Source organism: Leopardus geoffroyi, chromosome C3, assembly GCF_018350155.1.
Source record: "Leopardus geoffroyi isolate Oge1 chromosome C3, O.geoffroyi_Oge1_pat1.0, whole genome shotgun sequence".
Taxonomy (NCBI): domain Eukaryota; kingdom Metazoa; phylum Chordata; class Mammalia; order Carnivora; family Felidae; genus Leopardus; species Leopardus geoffroyi.
The window spans coordinates 12,376,577-12,401,562 of NC_059338.1; the positions used below are offsets into that span (position 1 = coordinate 12,376,577).

General features: G+C 38.5%; 1 protein-coding gene across 3 annotated transcripts in view; it reads left to right on the forward strand.

The window, feature by feature from the left end:
• EPRS1 (glutamyl-prolyl-tRNA synthetase 1) overlaps positions 1–20,505 on the forward strand; it is a 73,360-nt gene extending 52,855 nt beyond the window's left edge. For all 3 annotated transcript variants that reach the window (XM_045455738.1, XM_045455737.1, XM_045455739.1), the window contains 12 exons: positions 1,725–1,776; positions 2,684–2,893; positions 3,284–3,356; positions 4,858–4,937; positions 5,167–5,268; positions 6,296–6,451; positions 6,935–7,132; positions 7,610–7,783; positions 12,391–12,551; positions 15,157–15,235; positions 19,980–20,044; positions 20,142–20,505. In XM_045455738.1, coding sequence (XP_045311694.1) covers positions 1,725–1,776; positions 2,684–2,893; positions 3,284–3,356; positions 4,858–4,937; positions 5,167–5,268; positions 6,296–6,451; positions 6,935–7,132; positions 7,610–7,783; positions 12,391–12,551; positions 15,157–15,235; positions 19,980–20,044; positions 20,142–20,292 — 1,501 coding nt within the window. In that variant the 3' untranslated portion in view covers positions 20,293–20,505. The remainder of the gene's footprint in view (positions 1–1,724; positions 1,777–2,683; positions 2,894–3,283; positions 3,357–4,857; positions 4,938–5,166; positions 5,269–6,295; positions 6,452–6,934; positions 7,133–7,609; positions 7,784–12,390; positions 12,552–15,156; positions 15,236–19,979; positions 20,045–20,141) is intronic.
• The last annotated feature ends 4,481 nt before the right edge of the window (positions 20,506–24,986 follow it).

Below are 24,986 nucleotides of genomic sequence, written 5' to 3' on the forward strand. Positions count from 1 at the left end.
TGGTCACACAGTAAAAACAAATATATATAAACAATCCTTTTTTCCTCCCTTTTAACACAGTTGGTAGCCTGACAGTAGTCATTGCTTTATACCTTAAGCAAATTTTTTGAATGAAAATCTTTTATGGAATGACAACATCATTCTCAATAGGATTTTAAATTTGGTTGGTTAAATACAAAATGAAGGTGTTTTAAAGACAAAACAGTGGCATAGATGGTGTTTCAGTATGTTCCAGTTTGTAGGAATAATGTGATGCCCCTGTCTGTAATTCCCATGGCAAAATTAGAGTGAACTTTGTGCCAGCTTCCTTTCATGGCTTAATAAAAGGAGAAAGCTGCCATTAGCAACTGCTATTGTGAGATCTTTTGGTTTTAGATTTGTTTAGCTGATTTTAAAATTCTGCCTCTTAGTTCTCACATCATACATGCAGTATCTCCTTAAACAGAATATAACGGTGGTTTTTCTTGCCTTTTGACTGGGTGGTCAGATTTATAGATTATAAAATAATAGAAGAGAGAACAGAATCTCTCACCTTTTACCGCTTTGTGAAAGGGTCAAGTTTCATGTAGGCATCTTGTTGAGCTGTGTCAAAAGTGAAACAGCAGAAAATTAAGATTTTAAGCCAGTAAGCTTTGTTGGTAACTCTAAAACGTAACTAATGGGTGAATTTTCCTATGTGGATCATAAGCCACAGTGCTTGAATAATTACTGATGTTCCAAGAAAAGGATTCTCATCTGGAATAGTTTTTTTTTTTTTTTTTTTTAATCGCAGATCTAACTTATTTTAGAAGCATCTGTCTGTGCAACTTTTTTTTTTTTTAAACATTGATTTATTTTTGAGAGACAGAGACAGCATGAGCAGGGGAGGGGTAGAGAGAGAGGCAGACACAGAATCCAAAGCAGGCTCCAGGCTCTGAGCTGTCAGCACAGAGCCTGACTCGGGGCTCAAACCCATAAACTGCGAGATCATGACCTGAGCTGAAGTCAAATGCTTAACCAACTGAGCCACCCAGGCACCCCTGCAACTTTTATTTACTGCAATTAAAAGAAAAATTTGTAGGGACACCTGGGTGGCTCAGTCCATTGAGTGTCCGACTCTTTGATTTCTGCTACGTCATGATCCCAGGGCCTTGGGATTGAGCCTCGTGTCAGGCTCCGTACTGAGCTGGGAGCCTGCTTAAGAGTCTGTCTCCCTCTGCCTCTCTCCCCCACTCATGTGCTCTGTCTCTTAAAAAAAAAAAAAAAAAAAAAATTGTAGACCATGTAAAGCTTATTTATACACAGACAGCTATTGGTTTTTATACTTTTTGTATGTTACTTTCAGTGGGACACTGATCTTGCTAATTATAATTTTTTTCTGGATTGAGGTTGGTTAAAGATTCTTCTTTTTAGTGAGAGAATCCCATGTAAGTAGATTCTTTATTACAGATACATTGCCTTATAAATTATAAAGGACTTCGTAAAAGAGATGTCTGCATTAAAATCATAGCTGTTCTTGGGCTTGACTTTCCTAGTTCTTTGTGGACAGTACCTTACCACCTTTAAGAGATGGTGAAATTGTATTCTAGGTTAAAAACTTTATTTTGGGAATGAATATACAAGAGAGATACATATGGAAATAACTCATACTGAAGAGAAACTAATCTGTTTTGAAGCTTATTTTCATTCAACCTACAAGCAATTGATGAACGAAGGGATTCATATTTTATTTTTCATGCCTGCAGGTTGGGCCTTGAGGCAAAAAAAGAAGAAAATCTTGCAGATTGGTATTCTCAAGTGAGTATTTTATTCAGTTGATTTTTATGTTTTAAATTTCTCAAAGACTATGTTGTATTTAGGTTCTAACGTTCAGACAAAGTAATAATGTGTAATGTCGTTAGTAATATATAGTATAGTCCTTTAACGTGTCCCAGTTTTCAAAGCATGTTCACATAAAGCATTGAATTGAGAAGTAGCCCTATGAGATAGTCATTATTCAAGGTTGTTTGTTTTTTTTTTAACGTTTATTCATTTTTGAGAGACAGAGTGTGAGTGGGGGAGGAACAGAGAGAGAGAGACACACAGATTCCAAAGCAGGCTCTAGACTCTGAGCTGTCAGCACAGAGCCCGAGGCAGGGCTTGAACTCACAAACCATGAGATCATGACCTAAGCTGAGGTTGGATGCTTAACTGACTGAGCCACCCAGGCGCCCCATGGGGCACTTAGGCTTTAAAAAAAATTTTTTTTAATGTTATTTGTTTTTGAGAGAGACAGAGACAGAATGCAAGTGGGTTAGGGGCAGAGAGAGAGAGGGAGACACAGAAGCAGAAGCAGGCTCCAGGCTCCGATCCGTCAGCACAGGACCCGACGCGGGGCTCGAACTCACGAACCGCGAGATTATGACCCGAACCAAAGTGGGATGCCTAACCAACGGAGCCACCCAGGTGCCCCTGTTGTTATTTTTTAATGGTGAGGTAAAGGGATTAATCCAAAGTCACAAAGATAGTAAACAGAAGAAGCAAGATTGGAATTCAGATATTAAGAGTTTAGGGCTTGGTGTTTCTCAGCCGAGGAAAGTCCATTTTACGGGCACAGTAACAGTGGAAGCCTTCAGATTTGAAGCTTGGTTATCATTCACTTGGCACTTGTAGTGTAATTTTGGTTTAATTTAGGCTTCACAGACTATGTTTTTCTTTTAAAAAGGTCATCACAAAGTCAGAAATGATTGAATACTATGATGTAAGTGGCTGCTATATTCTCCGTCCCTGGGCATATTCCATTTGGGAATCCATCAAGGACTTTTTTGATGCTGAGATCAAGAAACTTGGTGTTGAAAACTGCTATTTCCCCATGTTTGTGTCTCAAGGTGCATTAGAGAAAGAGAAGACTCATGTTGCTGACTTTGCCCCTGAGGTAAGTCAGCTTGCTTTATTTATTTTTACAGTTTTCTCATCAACTCGAAAGTGTATTTTCAGTTTACACTTGAATGGTAATTTAAAGGCAAGTTACAACAACCAGTTCAGATAAATATACAGCCATTTTTAAAAGCATGTATATATATATATATATATTTCTGTCTTCAGGGCAAGTTACAGTTCTGTTTGTTACATTAACTGGCTCTTACTTTTTGCTAAACATTTATAAGGACAGTAAGTGTCTACTTTTCTTACCATGAACAGCGGCAATTATTTTAACTTGCCTTAATTTCTCTAGCAAAAATTGATGTAGAGATTTGCCTGCATTAGTGCTGTTTTTCTAAACTGCTGTTTAAAAAATGTGTGGAAAATGATTTTCTCTTCTTAGGTTGCTTGGGTTACACGATCTGGCAAAACAGAGTTGGCAGAACCAATTGCCGTTCGTCCTACTAGTGAAACAGGTGAGGACGGGCCTTGGAGCAGGAGGGCACTCACTGGGACACTAGAGGTGGCTTCTAGAGTCGAGTCTCAGTGTCTGTTCTGTGATATTTATAATTCTTGTTGACGGTACAGAGTTGAACGAATGTTGATAAAGGTGAATGTATACTGAAGTTGCTTAGAATTTTATTCTGTGTGCAATAGTCATTAGGACGAAGGTGGTTTTTTAAAAATAAAAAACACTAATCATTTTTTATTTGATGCTGTAACTTTTCAGAACTTGCCAAGAATTTGATTCTTGGAATATTTTTTTAATGTTTATTTATTTATTTTGAGAGAGAGTACGAGCAGGGGAGGGTCAGAGAGAGAGGGAGAGAGAGAATCCCAAGCAGGGTCCTCACTGTCAGTCTGGAGTCCGACATGGGACCTGAACCCACGAACCATGAGGTCATGACCTGAGCCAAAATCAAGAATCCGACACTTAACCGACTGAGCCACCCATGCGCCTCTCTTGGAATTGATAATGAATTTGCAAGCACTGATGTTTTATGCCATATTTTCTGAGGAATTTTTAGTCATTTTAACACGACATTCATATTTGTATGGGTTTTTATAGGTTCCTAAGTGACTTCATTTCCATGGTGTGTTATTCTTAAAGTAGTGAGTGGGAGAGGTGGAGGCAGCTGTTGTCTCAGTTGTGGAGGTAAAAAGAGGTCTCTGAGGTTGAGTGGTTTTTCTAAAGTTACATGTAGTGAGTAGGAGTGCCACTTGGAGGTTTTGAGTTTTGGGGCTTGTCAGTGTTTTGCGAAGTGATTATCCATCTTTAGAATGAGGGATTGTTTGCTCTTTATTTCATACTTCTAGGGATAACTCTTGTATAATATAAGGATGCATTATTGAAATTATGACCCCAACTGTTTTCAGATAGGCAGAGTTTTAGTAATTATAGGTAGTCGTGAGTACCTATAATAAGACCGACACCTTCCCTTAAATTAGCAGTTCATGATAAGAGCTTCCATACTTTGGATAGATGCATTGAATAGGTTTACTCTAAATAGATAAAATCTAACTTGCTGGATTCAGCAAGTTATTTAACTTCTCTATGCTCAGATTCTGCATCTTGAATGATGAGATTCAAGTATCTACTTTGTGGATTGAATGAGAATTGAACAGTATAATGATGCAAAGAACATGACGTAGAACATGATATATACTCTAAGATCTTCACTTAGTGTTTTTGAAAATAAAACAGCTGAAAAGCAGTCAAATTTAATGTCAAATGTAAATCCCAATGTAAAAAGAACATAAAATAAGGTCAAGTTTAGATAGATTTTCTTGACTAATCTGCTTTATGCAAAATATAACAATACCTTTTACTTACCATTACATACGTCAGATACACATTTACACAAACATCGGTTTAATTTCTGGTAATTATGTTGTTGGTGTAACTGTTAGCAGCCTTCAAAGAGAAACAAAATCTTCAGTGATTAACTCTGCCTGTATTTGCCTGTATCTTTTCAGTAATGTATCCTGCGTATGCAAAATGGGTGCAGTCACACAGAGACCTGCCCATCAGGCTCAATCAGTGGTGTAATGTCGTGGTAGGTACACACTCTTTCTTCTATTCTTTCATTCTTCTTCTTACTCATTTTTTTTAAAGCACATTTTGTTTCTCCTGATTTTTATATTCAAGGGATTGGGAGAATGGAAGTATTTTTTTATTACAGTTATGGATTACAATTATGATTTCTGATTACTTACCACATGAAATTGTTAATAAAAATTGAAATGCTCTCCATAATGATGAAATTATATTCCTGCCTCTTCCAGCGTTGGGAGTTCAAACATCCTCAACCTTTCCTACGTACTCGTGAATTCCTTTGGCAGGAAGGGCACAGTGCATTTGCTACATTTGAAGAAGCAGCAGAAGAGGTATAAAAAGTTATCTTCCATATTAATTATGTTCCATTTCTTTGTCCAGGCTGTGCTTTTATTTTCCCCCAGCTGTAAGTAATACAGTGCTGTCTATTTGTATAGAAATCATTCAACAAATAAATATAAGTTGAAATATAATCTGGTCTCAAAATAACTTTAAAAGATAATTTCCTGGTATAATTGTTTTGTTACTTAAAATTTATGTATTACTTGTTAAAAGAAAAAAAAAAAGCAAGTTATTTACTTATTTATTTAGAGAACACGAGTGGGGGAGGGCCAAAGAGAGAGGGAGAGAGAGAGAATCCCAAGGAGGGTCGGTGCTGTCACGTGGAGCCCAACGTGGGGCTTGATCTCACGATCTGCCAGATCATGACCTCAGTGGAAATCAAGAGTCAGATGCTTGACCAGCTAGCCACTCAGGCAGCCCTTACATTTTCAAATGAAAGTATTTTTGGACTTCCATGTATAGAGGAAATTATAATCCCAGGGGTGAAATTAATTATTCTTCAGATTTTCACCCTGGTTACTATATATTTTTATATCTTTCATAAATGTTTCTTTTTATTTTTTTTTTAATTTTTAAAAATTTATGTTTATTTTTGAGAGACAGACAGAGCATGAACAGGAGAGGGTCAGAGAGAGAGACGGAGACCCAAATCTGAAGCAGGCCCCAGGGTCTGAGCTGTCAGCACAGAGCCCGACGCGGGGCTCGAACCCACGAACTGTGAGATCATGACCTGAGCTGAAGTTGGAAGTTTAAGCCACCCAGTGCCCCTATTTTTCTTGTATTCTAAACTTATGAACATTTAAAAAAATTATTCAGTTTCTTTTACACTACTTGGTTGAATGTTTTTCCATAATAAATACACACTAGCTGCTTTAGCCTTCCCATAAAAAAAAGGTATTTATTGTTTGAGATGCTTGTTCCACCACATTTAGTTTTAAATAGTACAGTTTTATAGACCTTTAAGAAATAAATACACCGTGAATTTTGATCGCTTTCACATTTAAAATGTTATTACAGGTCTTGCAGATACTTGACTTATATGCTCAGGTGTACGAAGAGCTCCTGGCAATTCCTGTTGTAAAAGGCAGAAAGACTGAAAAAGAAAAATTTGCAGGAGGAGACTATACAACTACCGTAGAAGCATTTATATCTGCTAGTGGAAGAGCCATCCAGGTATCAGCAAAGTGCACAAGCGGTTCATAGGGACTATGAGCATAGCCTCTGGGCACATCCAACAGACTGCAAGTCGTCAGAGAAGTAGACCATTTTCAAACAAACGAGTACATTTCATGTGCTTCCTAGACCATATAATTTCAGGCTTCTCTGTCCCATTCTTCTCTAAATCTCTGAGGTCACTTAGTTAAGCAAAGGCTTGTATCCTGAATTACCAAAGCACGGATTCTTTTTTAGCCTTTGTAGTTGAAATTAATCCTATGAAAGGGACTGCTCCCAGCAAATACACTTCTGTAGTGTTTTTTTTGACTAATCCTAGTCTCTTTGTTGTATCATTTATGCTTCAAGAATTTACTTAATATAAAAAAATCAAGGAAGCTAAGTTTATATATCTAGTGTCATTTTAGGTGTGTGATCTTATGAAATCATTTTCAGAGGCATAATTGGGGTTATTAAAATTAAAGCTTATATTTCTATTTTTAGGGAGCAACATCACATCATTTAGGGCAGAATTTTTCCAAAATGTTTGAAATTATTTTTGAAGATCCAAAGACACCAGGAGAGAAGCAGTTTGCCTATCAGAACTCCTGGGGCCTGACAACTCGCACTATTGGTGTTATGACCATGGTTCATGGGGACAACATGGGCTTAGTATTACCACCCCGTGTAGCTTGTGTTCAGGTAAGGAAAATATTTCTGCTTATCATTCCTTTTATAAAATACAAGCCCTGTTTACTAAAGGAAATTTGAAAGGGTGATTTTCTGAGTATCATTCAGGTAGATTTTGCTAATATAGAAACAACACAGAGTATGATCTGTTAGTATTGTGTAACTACGTGTATCATTTCTGTTATTGTTTTCTTTGCTCTTAATTTGTAGCTGCTTTTTAGGTAAAACTCTTTTAGAAATCATTTTTTGAAATGACTTACAATAGGTTTAATGAAATATAGTAGGTCAAGTAAAAATGCATTTAGCATAGAAAAGTAATGCAGCTGAGTGCTACATGTTCAGTGGAGATGAGAAATCACATAAGTTGATCCGTGTTAAAATTTATAGTCCCTAGTTGGTTTTGACATCTGGGTGTCCCGCAGTGGTAAGACTTCTTTACCTTTGTACACTGTTTCTTTGTATAAATTTGTGACATTGTGCTGGTTCTAGGTGGTGGTTATTCCTTGTGGCATTACAAATGCACTTTCTGAAGAAGACCGAGATGCTCTGATTGCGAAATGCAATGATTATCGAAGGCGGTTACTGAGTGTTAATATTCGAGTTAGAGTTGATTTGCGAGATAACTATTCTCCAGGTTGGAAGTTCAACCACTGGGAGCTCAAGGTAAATTCTTCAGTTGTATCTTTCCCTTCCACACTCCCAGTTTGGAGTTAGAGCTTCTTTATGCATATGCTTTTGTGAGACATAAGGCTTCTCATTACATTTCTCTGTTTGGATAGTTGTTTTTTTTCTTCTTCACTTAAACTTCACTTAGACAAAGTCCAGATCTTTGTTACAGTGAGGGATACCTAAAGCTTACATATTTTCTAAATTTAAAATCTTTTCTGTGGAAGCTTATTTTTATTATGTTAGAATAAAAATGATCTTAAAGACCTTCTATATGATCAATAAACTTGAGACTGTTATACAAAAATGTTTACATCAAGAATTCATATAATAATAAGCTATTTAAGTATTTAAGCTATTTAAACAGTAAGACTGTCAGAATAATAGTGCATGGTTATCACCTAGCTGACATTGTAAAACATCAGAGATTATTATCGTATTTGGTTTTTCACACCACATTGTTTTTCAACACCAGTTTGTTGGTTTTTATTTTGTATATTCAAGGCTAAATTCTGGCTTAATGTTTTAATACGAATTTCATTTATTGCACATTGTCATTAGTAGAATAATCTATATTGTTAATTCCATTTTGTAAACTTCTGGGATTTAACTTGATTTCATGTGCTTTATTTAACAAGGGAATCATATTAGATTTAGCAGTGAGGAGTCGAGAATTTATAAACTTACAATCCAGGAAACATGCGAGAAGATGTAGTGATACTGCAGCTGCAAGCTGGTCCCAAGTGTGGAAGCTCAGCAGTATGGGGATTATTCGGTGTGAACACACATAGGGTTCCCCAAATTGCTATTAATGGCCCAGTTTATTTTAACTGGCCCCTAAGGTAAATCTTCTGTGCTAAAAATTAGTAGTTATATTCATTCTGCTTCCCTTCTGTGTAAAATCCTTTTTCCTTTACCTACTCTCCTACGTTTAACGAAGACTTTAAACATAAATGTTTTCTCTGCATAACTTGCCTTTAACTGCAGTGTTTTTTGCTTACTTAGAAATAACTGTTCTGTGATTCTGGTGGCAGCTCGTCTGAGCCCATGAGTACTTAGAGGAGAAACTTACTGTTTGCTGCTGGCTGGATTGAAAGGGGAAAAAAGGCATCCATATTCACTTCTCCCTTCTGTGTTGTTCCCCTTTCGTCTCCCTTCTTCTCTTAGAACTGACTTGACTTTGTCCCCGTCACTCTTCTTTTTCATATCCTGCTGAACCTGTACCATGAAGGGGACCTCTTAGTAGGAGTTGGCTCTCCCACAGCTTCCTTGTCTACAGTTCTCAGGAAAGAAAACAAAGCCCCTGTGTTCCAAACATGATTCCGAAAACTAAGGAACACCAAGAGAGTTCTCCAGTTAGTGAAAAGTATTGATGGCACTTTTTAATGCCATTTTAATCTCTGTTTAGTCCTAGAATTCCTGAGAAAAGAAAGTATTTTGAAAGATCTAGATTCATACTCATTTGGTAGTAATTAATTTTATATAGAGAGGCGGTGGGGGTGGTGCGGGATATGTACTGTGAGACTCGGTTGAATAACTCGGGATACGGTTTGGTGGTGAGACCAGACCCTGCGACCCCCCCACAACTTCTTTAATACCTCTTCCTGTAGTAGGAAAATAGAAAGGGGGAAAATAATATGAGTGAATTAAGTACTTTTCCTTTTGCTGTGTTGGATCATGTTGCGTTGCTATTGAAAAGAAAAACAAGCAAACAGCCTTTTATGAGTAAATTCGTAACTTGTTACTTAGAAAAAACTATCAACAAAATCTATGCCTCTGCTATGGTTTGGCCTCAGATTATCTTTCTAGCTGTTATTTTTTGTTAACCTCCTTTCATACATCCTTGTCTCTGTTCTCAGACAGTCTTTTTTCCACCTCTGTGTCTTTGCTTGTGCTATTTCTTCCACCTCGGTTGTAAAATTTGCTATCATGAAACAATCATAAGTTTTTTTAATGTGTTTTGTAATGTTTTAATTTATTTTTGAGAGAGAGAGAGAGAGAACAACAGAGCACGGGCAGGGGAGGGCCAGAGAGAGAGGGAGACACAGAATCCGAAGCAGACTCTAGGTTCTGAGCTGTCAGCACAGAGCTCGACGCCACGGGGCTCGAACCTACAAACCGTGAGATCATGCCCTGAGCCGAAGTCAGACGCTTAACCAACTGAGCCACCCAGGCACCCCAGACAGTCTCAATTTTGTGACAAGCATGTATAGTACAAAAAATTAATTTTTCCTTCCTGCACCAGTTGAAAGTAAGATTCTAGCCTGATGCCTCTTCACTCTATGAACACAAAATTGGAGAGTTAACATTGATCCATTACCAGTGAGTTTTTGAACCCCATCGAATTTTCTGAGTTGTCCCCTAGTATCTTTCATAGCAGAAGGATCTGGTTCAAAATTGAGCTACATGTGTTATCACATCTTGTTAGTCTCTTTTACTCTGGAATAATTCCTCAGGCTTTTCCTTGATTATCACGATCTTGACACAGCACATTCCACATTCACCTTTTAATCAATTAAATAATACATATTTTTGTTTTTAAAAAAATATTTTTGTGGAGCCGTGGTTTCTCATGTCATTCAGTGGATTATAATCTATTACAATCATTATTTTGAGGCTCAAAGTATCTTTGATACAACTCATAAAATCCCTTAAAGCTGACTTTTGAGCCTTTCCTTGCTGTCTGGTACTAGAATTAGTCGTATCTCACAGAAGCCCTGGTTCTCTGAGCAGAGATGGTATTTCGTGCTGGATGCACTCATCACTTTTGAGCTGTCCCTCTTTCCAAACCTTCTCAGTAGACGGGGCTGCAGACTGGGGATGTGCACGCACACACGCACGCACACACACACACACAAATTTACGTCTGTGTTTCTAGATCTATGTAATTTGATAACCAGGAGTTCACATTAATACTTTCAATTCCAGTAAAAAAACAGGACTCATTCTAGTTTTCTCCCATTCCAGGTTTTCACTCCCTTCTCTGACAGTGAAACACCTAGCTCCAGTTATCCTTAATACCTTCATTTATTTGATCAGCCCCTCTGTGTGCAACCAGTCTCTCTCTGCCTTTGCCACCCACTCCCCACGTGAATGCCCTTCCCATCCCACAAGGGTGGCGTCACTCCATGCCAGGCTCTTCTCAGGCCCTCTCGCCCCACTCAGGCTCTGACGCCCTGCCCTGGGCTGCCACGGCTCTCCTTGTCCAGTATAGGATCCATCTATTGCTGTTAGTTGTCAGTGTCATTTTAGTTTCCTTTCATCAGGAGTAGTTCATCAGCCTTTCTTTGCCGTTCATGAAATGGGCATTTTTGTAAATATAGGTCAGTTATTTCATAGAATGTTCCTCAGTTTTGATGAAATCCCTCATTAATTTTTGCCTTCTGTAGTAACGTTCTTCTCTCTTCCAGCTGAGGGTGGTCTCCCACTTCTGATTTTCTGTACTTACTGTTTGTATGCGTGCCTTATTTGCCTGGCAAATGGGAAGCTCCTGGAGGACAGGATCTGTTTTTTATCCCTCTTGTAAATCTCATTACACTCAACACTGTTACACATGCATGTACATTGGGTAAATAAAGGAAAACAATGAAATAATGTCATACTTAGCATACAACAATTTGATGGTGTTGATCATTTTATAAAACAAGTCTTCTCTAAAGGTAAATCATTTTTTCTAGAAAAACATTTAAAATTTTCCTGTGGCTTTGATTTGGAGGACTACTATCAGCAAAACCATATATGTAGAGGTTGCCTAACTTAAATTTGAAAACCCCAAATTAGTTTTAGAGGCTCATGTACTCAAAAAAAAAAAAAAAGTTTGAAAAAAAACCTACTGTTTTTCAGGTAAGGTACTCGACCCTAAAAATAAGGTTTCCCTGAGCCTTAATCCCCTCCTGGAGCATTCATGAGGGTTGAACATTCACAGGCTTAAAGTTGCATTTAGTCCTTAAGCATCTTTGTAAAATCCAAAGGTATTGAATAGGGGAGTAGTTCCCAGAGTGTAGCCCCAGGACCAGCAGTGCCAGCATCACTTGAGAACTTGTGAGAAATATGAATCTTTAGGCCCCATTCCTGGGCCTAGTGTAATAAGAAATTCTGGGGGGCAGAGAATTTGCAGTCTCTGCTTTAACAAGTCTTCAGAGATTCTGCTGCACAGTAGTGTCCAGACCTGAGACCAACCAGAGTATACCATTGTGCCCCATAAGAGTCCCAGATGTGCCAAGGTATGCTAATCAGTGGTTTGGTGGCCTTAGGTTCAAGAAGCCTTCTCTGTTTACCAGCTCGTGCCACACAAATGTAACTTTCTGTGCGTGCTGTCATTTGAGAAGAGTCAAGAATACTGATCTAGACAGCACTACCCTCCTGTTTCTCCATTAAACACTTTATTAGCTCAAAACCACTTGGGCACTACATCTTTTCTTAGGTTCATACGTTCTTATTGGAGATTACCTTAGTATCTTAGGAATATTGCCTGCTGCCTTTATTTGTTAATGCCTTTGATTTTGGGGTTTTTATGATTTATGGTAGATAAAGCCATGAAATAATTCTTTATCTTCGAGTGGAGACATGCATGTATCATTTTAACTGTCTTTTTTGTTTTCTAGGGAGTTCCGATCAGACTTGAAGTTGGGCCACGTGATATGAAGAGCCGTCAGTTTGTAGCTGTCAGACGAGATACTGGAGAAAAGCTGACATTTGCTGATAATGAGGCTGAGACTAAACTTCAAGCTGTTTTGGAAGACATCCATGTGAACCTTTTTACAAAGTTAGTCCTTAGAATTGCTTTTGTCTCTGATCTTGAAATCCTGTTCAGCTTTTGAGAACTTACTGAGGGATTTTTTGAGCGCCCCAACTGGAAGCCATCTTTCCCTCTGAGCTCCCATGGTTCTTCATTTACGTTTCTCTTTGTGTCTTTGACTGGTAGCATGATGATTTTTCCAAGAGTTTTCTGCTTAATAGGTTTGCAGCAGTGGCCTCTGTCCCGTGGACTAATTGGGGTTAACTTTAGATGCAGGCTTTTATGACATATGAATTTGGGGGATTAAGGCACTGATTGTCACCTGTGTGCGTAGACATTAGCAGCAGCCAGGGAGCTTTAAAAAATACCAGTGCCTAGAACCCTCCCTAGAAATATTAATTTAGTAGGTCTAGAGTGAGCCTGGCAGCTGTAGTATTAAAAGCTCCTCCCCACGTGATGATGACCTGTAGCCAAGGCTAAGAACCTTTCGATTGAGATTGTAGGTCCGGGATGAGAGGGAGCTTCAGGGCTGCCCTGACCTGTGGAGAGGGGTCTTCTACAAGTCAGAGGCACTAGAAGATTGGTGTGTGTGTGTGGCGCCTTATTTTCTCTCCGACCCACCCGAGGCAGAGAGAAAGGCCCACTGCCCCTGGGGATGGAGTTTCAGTTTGGGGGAAGGTAGTGCCTGCATCTTGTTTATTCATATATCTTCTGATGCCTTGTGCCGGACTCATTAGGCTCCCATAAATCATGCATTTAAGGAAAGAACTAATTTTAGCTGTGGCATTGGTGCTTGCTTACGTTTTTGGGCAAGTGGTTTCATTTCTCTGGGCTTGCTTGCCCTAAAATGGGAATGATAATGAGTCTCTTGACTTCGAGGATTTACTTAACCAGCTAATGAATAGTGCATTTGAAGTCCATCTGAACTCAGAACAGGTAATACTGTCAGAGGTGAAAGATCAGAAAGCTGCCTGTCTCTGTTGCTGCCATTTAATGCTGCTGTGCATTCGGGGGTGCCTGGGGGGCTCAGTTGGTTAAGTGTCTGACTTTGACTTGGGTTATGATCTCACGGTTTGTGAGTTCGAGCCCCGCATAGGACTCTCTGATGTCGGTGCAGAGCCCGCCTCAGATCCTCTGTCCCAGTCTCTCTCTGCCCGTCCACTTGAGCGCACGCACTCTCTCACTTAAAAATAAATAAAACATTAAAAAGTAAATAAGTAAGTAATGCATTTAGGACAGTGGTTCTTTTCTAGGGATTCTCCTCAGAGTCACCTGGGAACTTTGGGAACAGAAAGATACCTGAGCCTCACAGGTTTTAAGATAGATTCTGGTTATCTGTAGTATTAAAGTGTTCTCTGTGTGATATCAGATGCACACGCCTGGTTGGAAAACTGCTTTAGTGGCTAAAAAGCAGTTTTTTTTCATTGGCATTTTTATTCAGTAAATTTGTTAACAATGTAGGTTGCATAAAGGTGCATTTTTTTCCCACCTAAGTCTTAAGCCTGGGAAGCGTGTATTCGTTTTTCTCGATCTCATTGGCTATAACTTACTCACATAAGCTTATCTCAATATGAAGAAGTCCACAGGAGGGGACTTGGTGGACAGCTAGCAGGTACTGGCACAGAATTCACATGGTCTTAGACCTGAGAGTCAGAAAAGAAGTATAGGGGCGCCTGGGTGGCGCAGTCGGTTGAGCGTCCGACTTCAGCCAGGTCACGATCTCGCGGTCCGTGGGTTCAGGCCCCGCGTCGGGCTCTGGGCTGATGGCTCAGAGCCTGGAGCCTGTTTCCGATTCTGTGTCTCCCTCTCTCTCTGCCCCTCCCCCATTCATGCTCTGTCTCTCTCTGTCCCAAAAATAAATAAACGTTGAAAAAAAAAATTTTATAAAAAAAAAAAGAAAAGAAGTATATGCTTTCTCTTTCTTTGGCACCACCTATGAGTGGTCCTCATGTATTGTGTGGCTTTGAATGTGGAAGAGAATAAATACTTATTTCCATTTCTAAATGTAGTTTAGAAGTACTTATAAGGGAGTTACGTAGTATATGATAACCGCTCGAATATTGTGTGTTTATTGTTTTTCCTTTTTTAAAACATGCTCATGCCTTTGTGTTCGATTCTCACAATAATCCTATATGGTAGTTAGATTACTTGAGTATTTTTCCAGTTTTGTGGAAGGGAAAACTAAGACCAAAGAGGTTTAAAAAATGATACAGACTCTCATAGATGGTAGCGGTATAGACAGGAATAGAATGTTGGTGAGTAGAGATTTAATGGCAGTAACAAAAGTAATTAGAGCACCTGGCTGGCTCAGTGGGAGAGCCTGTGACTTGATCTCAGGGTCATGAGTTCAAGCCCCATGTTGAAGTGACTTAAATAAATCAAACTTAAAAAAAAAAAAGTATTACCTGTTGTATGCTTGGGAAATTCCCCTTTCATTTACTGTTAATAGTAATACAATGATGAGTTGACTGAGACTTACTGCGTGTTGCTGTTAGTGACAAAGTTGAGATTCAAATTGAGAAGTTCTCACTTCCAGGTAATTGCTCTTTTGTTAGATTATGCTTATTTTTTAAAGAAAACTTTGTCATATTTGTAAGAAAAAATATATTCTTTTTCAATTATGTTTTGATAGGGCTTCTGAAGATCTTAAGACTCATATGGTCGTGGCTAATACAATGGAAGACTTTCAGAAGATGCTAGATTCTGGGAAGGTAAGAGACTTCTGGAAAGTTTTGAATATAAAATATTTCAGTAATGGTATTTTAAGACTCACTGAATTTATGCCTGATATTAATCCCTTTTATAAGGCCAGTCACGCAACAGGATTATATATTACTCCACATTTTATCCTGTTTTCCATTGGCTTTCCTAAAGCATTACAGCATTATATCATTTCTGGATAACACTGTGAACTGATTATGTAAAAACTTTTTCTCTCACTTTAAATACTGGCTAAACAGCATTCATTCTGTATGACCCTTAATGTTTTAATTACTGAAGGTGTTTTTCATCTTGAATTAAGTTCCTGAAGTAAGCGTTAACATAATGTAATATTGAAATATAATGTGCATATTCCTAAAATAAGGTTAAAAATCCATGTCAAAATTTTCAATTCCCTGATCTTAATTGATTGAGCTTTTCTGAATAATAAGGGAGAAAATATTGCTCATGTCTAAGCCTGTTTTTCAAAATGAATGGGTACTTCACGCTCCTTTAAAAGACCTAGGTCTTTCTAATCAGGTAGGTACTTAGTGGTTCTTTTGAATTTTATCAGTTTTATGTGTTGTGAGTATGCAGATGTTCCTAGCTGAAACTTCTCTAATTTTCAAAGAAAAGAGGTGTCCTGATTTGCACAATTATTAATTATTGCAATGAATCCCATGTGAACTTTAATATTCTGGTATTCATGCTTGATTTTACAACCAATCCTGTGTTCTCAGGTTATAAATGAGAAAACCATGGGCCAGAGTCTAAATGAATTACCCCGAGCTCTACAGAGGCAAACTTAGTCCTAAAATTTAGATGTCATTTTGACTAAGTTTAATGCACTTTCTTCTGTATATTTTTGTTCTTATGTATTATTTTTTTTAAGTTTATTTATTTTTAGAGACAGCAAGAGCAGGGGAGGGACAGAGAGACAGGGTGAGAGAGAAACCCAAGCAGTCTTTGCGCTGTCAGCGCAGACCCTGATGCAGGGCTCCAACTCACAAACGGCGAGGTCATGCCCTGAGCCAAAATCGAGTGGGACACTTAACCTACTGAGTCACCCAGGCGCCCCAGGTCATAACCTCTTAATATGTCTTTTATTGCATGAGCTGGGACAATGTGTTAATCTCTCTGGCTCTCAGTTTACTAATCTGTAAATGAGTACAAGATAGATAATCTTAAAATCCCCTTCAGATCCATAATTCTTCAGTAGGTTTCTATTATTCTTGGTTTATTGCCTTTGTGATCTTCCACCTTTCTGGTTTCTGGAAGTTGTCACTTGATTCAGATTACGTACTTCTTTTTTTTAATTAAAAAAAAATTTTTTTTAATGTTTGTTTATTTTTGAGAGAGAGAGAGCTGGGGAAGGGGCAGAGAGAGGGAAACACAGAATCCAAAGCAGGCTCTAGGCTCTGAGCTGCCAGCACAGAGCCTGACGCGGGGCTCGAACTCATAAGCTGTGAGATCATGACCTGAGCCGAAGTCGGACGCTTAACCAACTGAGCCACCCAGGAGCCCCTCAGACTACATACTTCCTTCCGATAGAAGGCTAAAGATTCAATGTTTATTTTTTCTTTCACTGTAATTTATTTATGATTTTATTTTTATTCCATTAATTACTGAATTTTTAAAATTTCCTTTATTGGGGTGCATGGGTGGGTGGCTCAGTTGGTTAAGCATCTGACTCTTGGTTTCAGCTCGGGTCATGATCTTACAGTTTGTGAGATCGAGCCCAGCGTCGGGCTCTGCTCTGAGAGTACAGGACCTGCTTGGGATTCTCTCTGTCCCTCTCCTGCTTGCTTTCTCTCTCTCTCTGTTTCTCTTAAAATAAACTTAAAAAAAATAAAATAAAATAATGTTTCATTTATTATGGAAATATAGTAGTCACTTTTGCAGTCCAGTCTGGTAAAGACATTATGTAAGAGTTAATAAATCAATAGAGTAACTATCAGTTAATCCATTGCTTTCAAAGAAAGGAATCTCAGCAGATATCAGTAGAGTCATATCTTTTATTCTAATATCAGATTAGAGATTTCAACATCTATTCTAAAGCACAAAATGGGATGTTAGTTGTATGTCCAAAGAGCACGTAGAGATTAGATTTTGTTTCTTGTATCGGTAGCCAGTTCTATCCCCCACCTCCCCTCGTGTTGGTCACCTTCTGTGTGTTGACTGACCGTCAAGCAACCTTTGAGGCTCTTGTAAATAAAACTGTATTTACTAGGTGGGGAGAAAGAGAAAGGGATCTTTGGAACTTGCATGTAGGTGAAAGTTTGATTTTCTACTCTTTGTTGGTATAAATGAAAAAAAAATTAGATCTGATTTATAGAACTTCAGTAAATTTTTTCAAAAGTATAATTAAATGAAAAACAAATGTTATTTATATATAATTTTTTTAGTCTTGATGTATGTTACTAATCTGTTGATCACTATGATTTTTGAGTTTTGCTATTTCTCGTCATTAACATTTTCTGCTTCAGAATTCAAGATATTATACATTGTGGAAAATTGTATCTTTTTAAAGCATATAGAAATAATAAAAAATAAAAGTTAAAAACTTTTCTGTGGTTGAATAAATAGGCTAAAAATCTATATTTTCCTTTCATATTAATGAATTATATGCATAAATAGAAATTTCACGTCTTATTACCTACACTTTTACTTTGAAGCTACAAAGAATTAAAACATGCATTTTTACAAAATTATCATTATGAGTTTAAATAACTTCAGTTGAATTTTTCCATACTATGGCATTTTTAAATTTTAAAAATTATTTTAGAAATCCCTTCTCAAGGCTCAGTAATTTTTTCTTAGGGAAAAAGAAAATAAGACCACTTACTGTAGAATTTGTTAAAGTAATGAAAATATAGTTGTGTTGTGGGTTAAAAATAAAAGCAAAATTTTCTAAGAGACCAAATTTAAATTTATAATCCAAAGACCCTCTTTGTAATTAAGTCTTAATATTTTTATCATTGCTCAGTGACAGTGGTTCCAAGTTTTCCTCCCATTCTGTTTTTTGTAATGAATTTTAAACAATACTTTTATGAATGTACATTCTTTTCATGCTTTCTGTTTGTACAAATGCTAATGATTTACCAAATTTCAATACAGGGGGGTAACTTTGGGTTATTTCAGCCCTTATATATCTAAGTTTATTTTGTTTCCACTTTCATCGCATAAACAATTTTTGTTAAAATGTTTCAAAATTCTTACTAATACCATTCCTTACACCTTCTCTTCACCCACTCATTCCCTCCCACCCCCCCACTACCCTGCCGGGATTTTCCTAGCAAGTTATCACTTCTTTATTGTCTTAAGGCAGATTATCAAAATAACAGTTGATCAATTTTGGGAATTAGGCTAACACATTTTGTTGAATAAGAGACAGATAACTAACTATTCCTTATCCTGCAGAATGTTCACCTGATGAATTACTTGTTCTTTTTATAATTTCCTATTGTTACTTTCACTTTACTTCTTAGAGAAACCTTTTAAAGTATGTTTAACTAAATTCCCAGTGCCTCATAAGGGGTTTGCAAGAGGGTCATGATTTGAGTATGGAATGTGTGGCTCAATGTAGTTGATCAGAAATTGATGAGGGGGTGCGCCTCGGTGGCTCAGTTGGTTGAGCGTCCGACTTCGGCTCAGGTCATAATCTCGCGGTTCGTGAGTTCAAGCCCTGCGTTGAGCTTTGGCTCATTGCTGTTATTGCAGAGCCCTCTTCAGATCCTCTGTCCCCCACTCTCTCTCTGCCCCTCCCCTGGTCACACACACACACACACTCCCTCTCTCTCTCTCTCTCTCTCTCTGTCTCTGTCTCTCTGTCTCTGTCTCAAAAATAAACATTAAAAAAAATTGATGAGGGAGCTGGATAACTTTCTAACTGTTTTTAAACTAATGTCTGGGGATTGTCCCCATCTTTGATCTCCCCACTGCTAATCTTGATCTCCAGGAACTTTCTGTAGGATTGTTACATAATTTTTCTTGCATACAAACCTCACTTTGAAGTAGACATGCTATGAAAAGTTTACGGTTTACAGCTGAGAGAACTCTTAATTCTTGTCTAGTCCAACACGCATTTTACAAAAGAAGATTCAGAGCTAGAGAGTTTCAAATATGCAATGAATTTCAAAATTAGGGTAAAATCCCAGCTCTCTTGCTTCTGCCCATTACTCTGTATGATCTATAAAAGAAAATTGGAGAAGTTATTTTTTTCTGATACAAATTATTTTTGACTTTGAGTACCCTTGGACTTTAAAAGTGATTCACTTGCCTATCGCATTGTGGCATAAAGTGAGGTTTACCTGATTGTTCATTGTTATCGTTAACGGCAGTTTAAAAATCAGTTTATTATTCGTCATCTCTCCTCTGTCCTACTTGTAACTGGTCACCTAGGCAGAGCAGGTAGTGTCCGGATCTGAAATGAGAGCAGTACAGTGAGAGGCTGGACTCAGGTCTACCGATCCTTTCTTTCCTCTCCTCGGGCACTGTGTTGTAGCCAGTTTATTTGGACATTGACGTGTATGGCAAAGATGTTTTGTCGTGCTGCTTTACAGTGTATGGGTTTTGGATAGAGGGACAAAAACATTTTCCCATCCCTTACACCTCTGAGCAGAGTTCCTTGCAGGTTTGGAAAGGTACCGTGGCCTGAAACAGGTACCATGGGAGACGTGTCCTTTTTGCTTCAACTCAGGTATTCCTTATACGGAATGAAATTCTAAACCCAGAATATTTTTTCTTTTCTATTAGATTGCTCAGATTCCATTCTGTGGGGAAATTGACTGTGAAGACTGGATCAAAAAGACCACTGCTAGGTAAATGTAGTTAACAGAACTTGTGAGTATTGCAGTGAAAAAGAATGGGAATTTAGAGCATAAATGAGTGGAATTCTTAATTTGTTTTTAATTTCAGAGATCAAGATCTTGAACCTGGGGCTCCATCCATGGGAGCTAAAAGCCTTTGCATCCCCTTCACACCGCTCTGTGAGCTGCAGCCGGGAGCCAGATGCGTCTGTGGCAAGAACCCTGCCAAGTTCTATACCTTGTTTGGTCGTAGTTACTAAGGGATAAAGCAAAACTCCTATCTCCAACCCTCCCCACTTTTTAAAAAAATCGATATTAATATCTTCCCAGATATAGACAGTTTTATGATTTTTTAAAATAAAAGTTCGAATAGGAGGTCACATGAGACACAGACCCCTTCTTCTTAGGCCTAAATTAACAGTGGGAAAAAGGCTTTTCTGTAAACAACCCCAGTAATAAATATCATGAATTAATACTGTTTTATGTATTCATTTATTTCTGAAATACATGATTTATGTACCACAGGACGTCCTTACAAAGAGATGAAGAAAATTGGGAACCCAGTCTCCCTCATGTTTCAGACCTCGAACGAGCAGTCCTCTCGTTTCTTGTATGTTGAAGTCCTTCTCTTCCTACACTCCTTCTCCTGAATCTAAAATTATCCTAAATCTTTCTGTTTAGAAGACAAAACGAAACCACAAATGGGCCGAAAAACAAAGAAACCCCTTACCTTTCCCGTGAGCTTCTTCCTCCCTCTCGTTACTGCTAGTTTCTGTGGGGTCTTCACCAACAGGCCATGGTTTCTGAAGGAGGCATAACCCCCTCACTTCCGCTTCTTGTTTTGCACTTGTCTGCGCCCGCCCTGCCTCCGCCCCACCGCCATTCTCCCTGCGACCCCTAATGCCACTTCTGACCCAAGCTAACGTCTCAGTCTCTTGTCTTCCCATATCACTGCTGCGTTTCTGCTGCTATAAAACATTTCTTTTTTTTACTAAAATTACTCCTATGACTTGCCCTCCCACTCTGATTCTTTTTCTTAGTTCTTCCCTAGGCATTCCTAGGCTAAACTTCTGTACCTGGCCCTTTTCTGGTGCTGCCTAGTCTACCTCCTCTAATCCCATGGTTTGAGAGAACACGAATAGGATGACTCCAGCCAACATTCTTTCTCTAGGTCTGAGCTCTAGACCTTATTCCAGCTGCATCTTCAGGCCTCTCGAATGTTCCCATCATATTTTCAGGCTATTTGTCCCAAACCCTCGTTTCACCGTCCACTCCCAGACCTGCTCTCCCTACAGTATTTCCTGCTAAAGGGCTTCACATTTCCAAAATGTACCTGGTAACCTAAACCAGAACCGGAGTCATCTTAGCCTCTCCAACACACCGTCTGCTGTGTTCATTTGGCCAGCACAACATCCCGCCATTCCCACTCGTGTCTCCTGGGTCTCCCCCTTCGCAGATGCCTCTACTGCCTCATGTGTGTTAACCTCTGACGTCAGTTACTTACACTGGCCTCCGGAGTTTTGTCTCAGGCGGGCCCCACATTTCCCCAGGTGTTTTCTTCTTTAATGTACAATGTACCAAGATGTCTCTCTTCCCCTTAAAAGGCTTTTCATGGCTCACCATCAGTAACAGAATAAAATATTAATGCTATAGCCAAGTCTGGTTCAGCCTATCTGACCAGTCTCTCCTCTTCAACCAATCCAGCAAAGTCCTATGCAACCTAACCATTTGGGGTTTCTTGTGAACAATGCGCCATTTCCCATCTCTGTCTCTGTCCCTTTGCCTGGAATGCCTTTTACTCATTTCTAGTCAACTAGGTAAATCTCTCTGGGGCTCCATTCCAAAACACTTACCCACTTTGTAGTAATAAATACACCAATAAAAGGAATAAGCTTCAAAAGGACTTGAATTTTGAATCATGTTTTGAAGGATAAGTAGAATTTTATTATTTTTTTTCTGGGTGAACTTGTTTTATTTTTTCAAAGAAATAATTTTGCTTATTGAAAAGTCATACATACTCATTGCTAAAAAAAATATAAATTAAAATAAGACCATAAAAGTTAATTGGTAATTCTAAAACCCAGATAAATTACTATTTGAGTATTGCATATTTACATGTCTAAGATTACTAGGCATACCATTTATAATGTTTTGTTTTTATTCTAATTTTATTTTTTAAATTCACATCCAAGTTAGCATATAGTGCAACAATGATTTCAGGAGTAGATGCCTTAGTGCCCCTTACCCATTTAGCCCATCGCCCCTCCCTCAACCCCTCCATTAACCCTCTGTTCTCCATTTAAGAGTCTCTTACGTTTTTGTCCCCCTCCCTGTTTTTGTATTATTTTTGCTTCCCTTCCCTTACATTCATCTGTTTTGTACCTTGAAGTCCTCATATGAGTGAAGTCCTATGATACTTGTCTTTCTCTGACTAATTTCGCTTAACATAATACCCTCTAGTTCCATCCATGTAGTTGCAAATGGCAAGATTTCATTCTTTTTGATTGTCGAGTAATACTCCATTGTATATATATACCACATCTTTATCCATTCATCCATCGATGGACATTTGGGCTCTTTCCATACTTTGGCTATTGTTGATAGTGCTGCTATAAACATTGGGGTGCTTGTGCCCCTTCAAAACAGCACACCTGTATCCCTTGGATAAATACCTAGTAGTGCAATTGCTGGGTCATAGGTTCTATTTTTAATATGTCATTTGCCAATATCTTCTCCCATTCTGTCGGTTGCCTTTTAGTTTGTTGATTGTTTCCTTCGCTGTGCAGAAGCTTTTTATTTTGATGAGGTCCCAGTAGTTCATTTTTGTTTCTCTTGCCTCCGGAGACGTGTTGAGTTAGAAGTCGCTGCGGCCAAGATCAAAGAGGTTTTTGCCTGCTTTCTCCTCGAGTATCTTGATGGCTTCCTGTCTTACATTCAGGTCTTAAATCCATTTTGAGTTTATTTTTGTGTATGATGTAAGAAAGTGATCCGGTTTCATTTTTCTGCATGTCGCTCTCCAGTTTTCCCGGCACCACTTGCTGAAGAGACTGTTTTATTGGATATTCTTTCCTGCTTTGTCAAAGATTAGTTGGCCATACGTTTGTGAGTCCATTTCTGGGTTCTCTATTCTGTTCCATTGATCTGAGTGTCTGTTCTTGTGCCAAGGATAAGTAGAATTTTAATACATAGAAAAGGAAGGACATTCCAGGCAGAGGGAACAGCATATGCAAAACCTCATGGTTTTGGTATATGCTATGTGTGAGAACACAGCAAAACTGTTAAGTTGGTAGGAAATTATCAAAGCAGATTAAATATAGCATATCTTCAAGACTGATGTTTTGAGTATGTATTCATAAAAATTAATGAGATAAATATATAAGCCACATTTCTGTCAGAATCAATTTCTTATTAAGCTATGGCAGTACAGAATGCTTTATCTTGTTTTTCTACCTTTAGTAGCTGTGTAAACCACCTATTCATTTATAAAATGGAGAGACGTCTAATAGCTTCACCAGAGTTACTCTACCTTATAAAGTACTTAGCACAATGCCTAACACACACTAAAAAATAATAGCTAATGTTAGTTAATGACCTTACAGAGTCAACTGGAAGTTGCTCCTAATTTGTAGCTTTAATTAACAATAATTACTTTAGCCTCTGATTTTTTGTCCTGCAAACATAAATGCTTTAAAACACAAGGTTTTTTTAGTGGATCCATGACAAAAGCCTGAAAAGTAGATCAGAAACTAATAAACCACATTTTGTCCCATAGCCCAAGGCCATTTTGGAGGAAGTGGCAATCATCGGAGCAAAGACAAACCCCAGGCTATTTTTTGAAGCTTCAGATGAGTAGAACTAATCACAGAAAAGCTTGAAGTTTGCTGCTTTAAAGGTATTCACTATTTAAAGGAACCTCCAAATAATTATGTTGAGGAAGGAATCCTTCCTCCAAAATCTGCTTGTGATAAATTGCTTTCTTTCTCAAACTGAGGTTCAACTAAAATACCAAAACTTTTTCAAACATCTGAAGAGTGGTGGTGCTTTTCAAGAGGGTGCTAAACTTGAATCCAAGTGATATCCTTTAAGAAATGATCAGTATTTTACTTGCAGATGACAGCCATTAATTAGATACGTGACCAACAGTCACAAAAGTGATAGTGTGCCTTGTGTTTGTTCCAACAAGAAGAAAACAAATAGGTCAAGGTATATTATTGCTGGCTGTGCTCACTAGGACCTGCTAGTGTATATTATAGGATAGCAATTTCTAGGTTCGTCCATGGCTGTTCAAAATAGTTCCTAATGCCAGTAAATCATTTGACACCTTCATGAAAATTAGTAACAGCAACTTCTCTGGCTTCCTGCTGGGGAGGCTTTGAGGCTTGAGATCAGCAACAAGCAGAGAGAAGGCATTTTGACTGGAGAGTCTGTGCCTGTCCCCCTATTTGGTATCTGATTGTAGTTATAAATATTAGTCATCTGTCATAAAGCTGTGGTTTTCAGGGGGTGTCAGGAGCATCAGAAGTTTGGGGAGGCAGCTACCGCTACCAAATCTTCGGCCTTTTGCTTATCACTTTCGCCGCGTCTAGAAAACTCCAGCCAGGGGCGCCTGGGTGGCGCAGTCGGTTAAGCGTCCGACTTCAGCCAGGTCACGATCTCGTGGTCCGTGAGTTCGAGCCCCGCGTCAGGCTCTGGGCTGATGGCTCAGAGCCTGGAGCCTGTTTCCGATTCTGTGTCTCCCTCTCTCTCTGCCCCTCCCCCATTCATGCTCTGTCTCTCTCTGTCCCAAAAATAAATAAACGTTGAAAAAAAAAAAAATTAAAAAAAAAAAAAAGAAAACTCCAGCCATTTATTTAATAAATTTGAGTGCCTGCTTTGTGCAAAGTGCCTAAGCAGACAGCAGCGAGTAGAGCCAAACATGAGTTTTCCTCTTCTTGGCTCTATCTCCTTGAAGTTA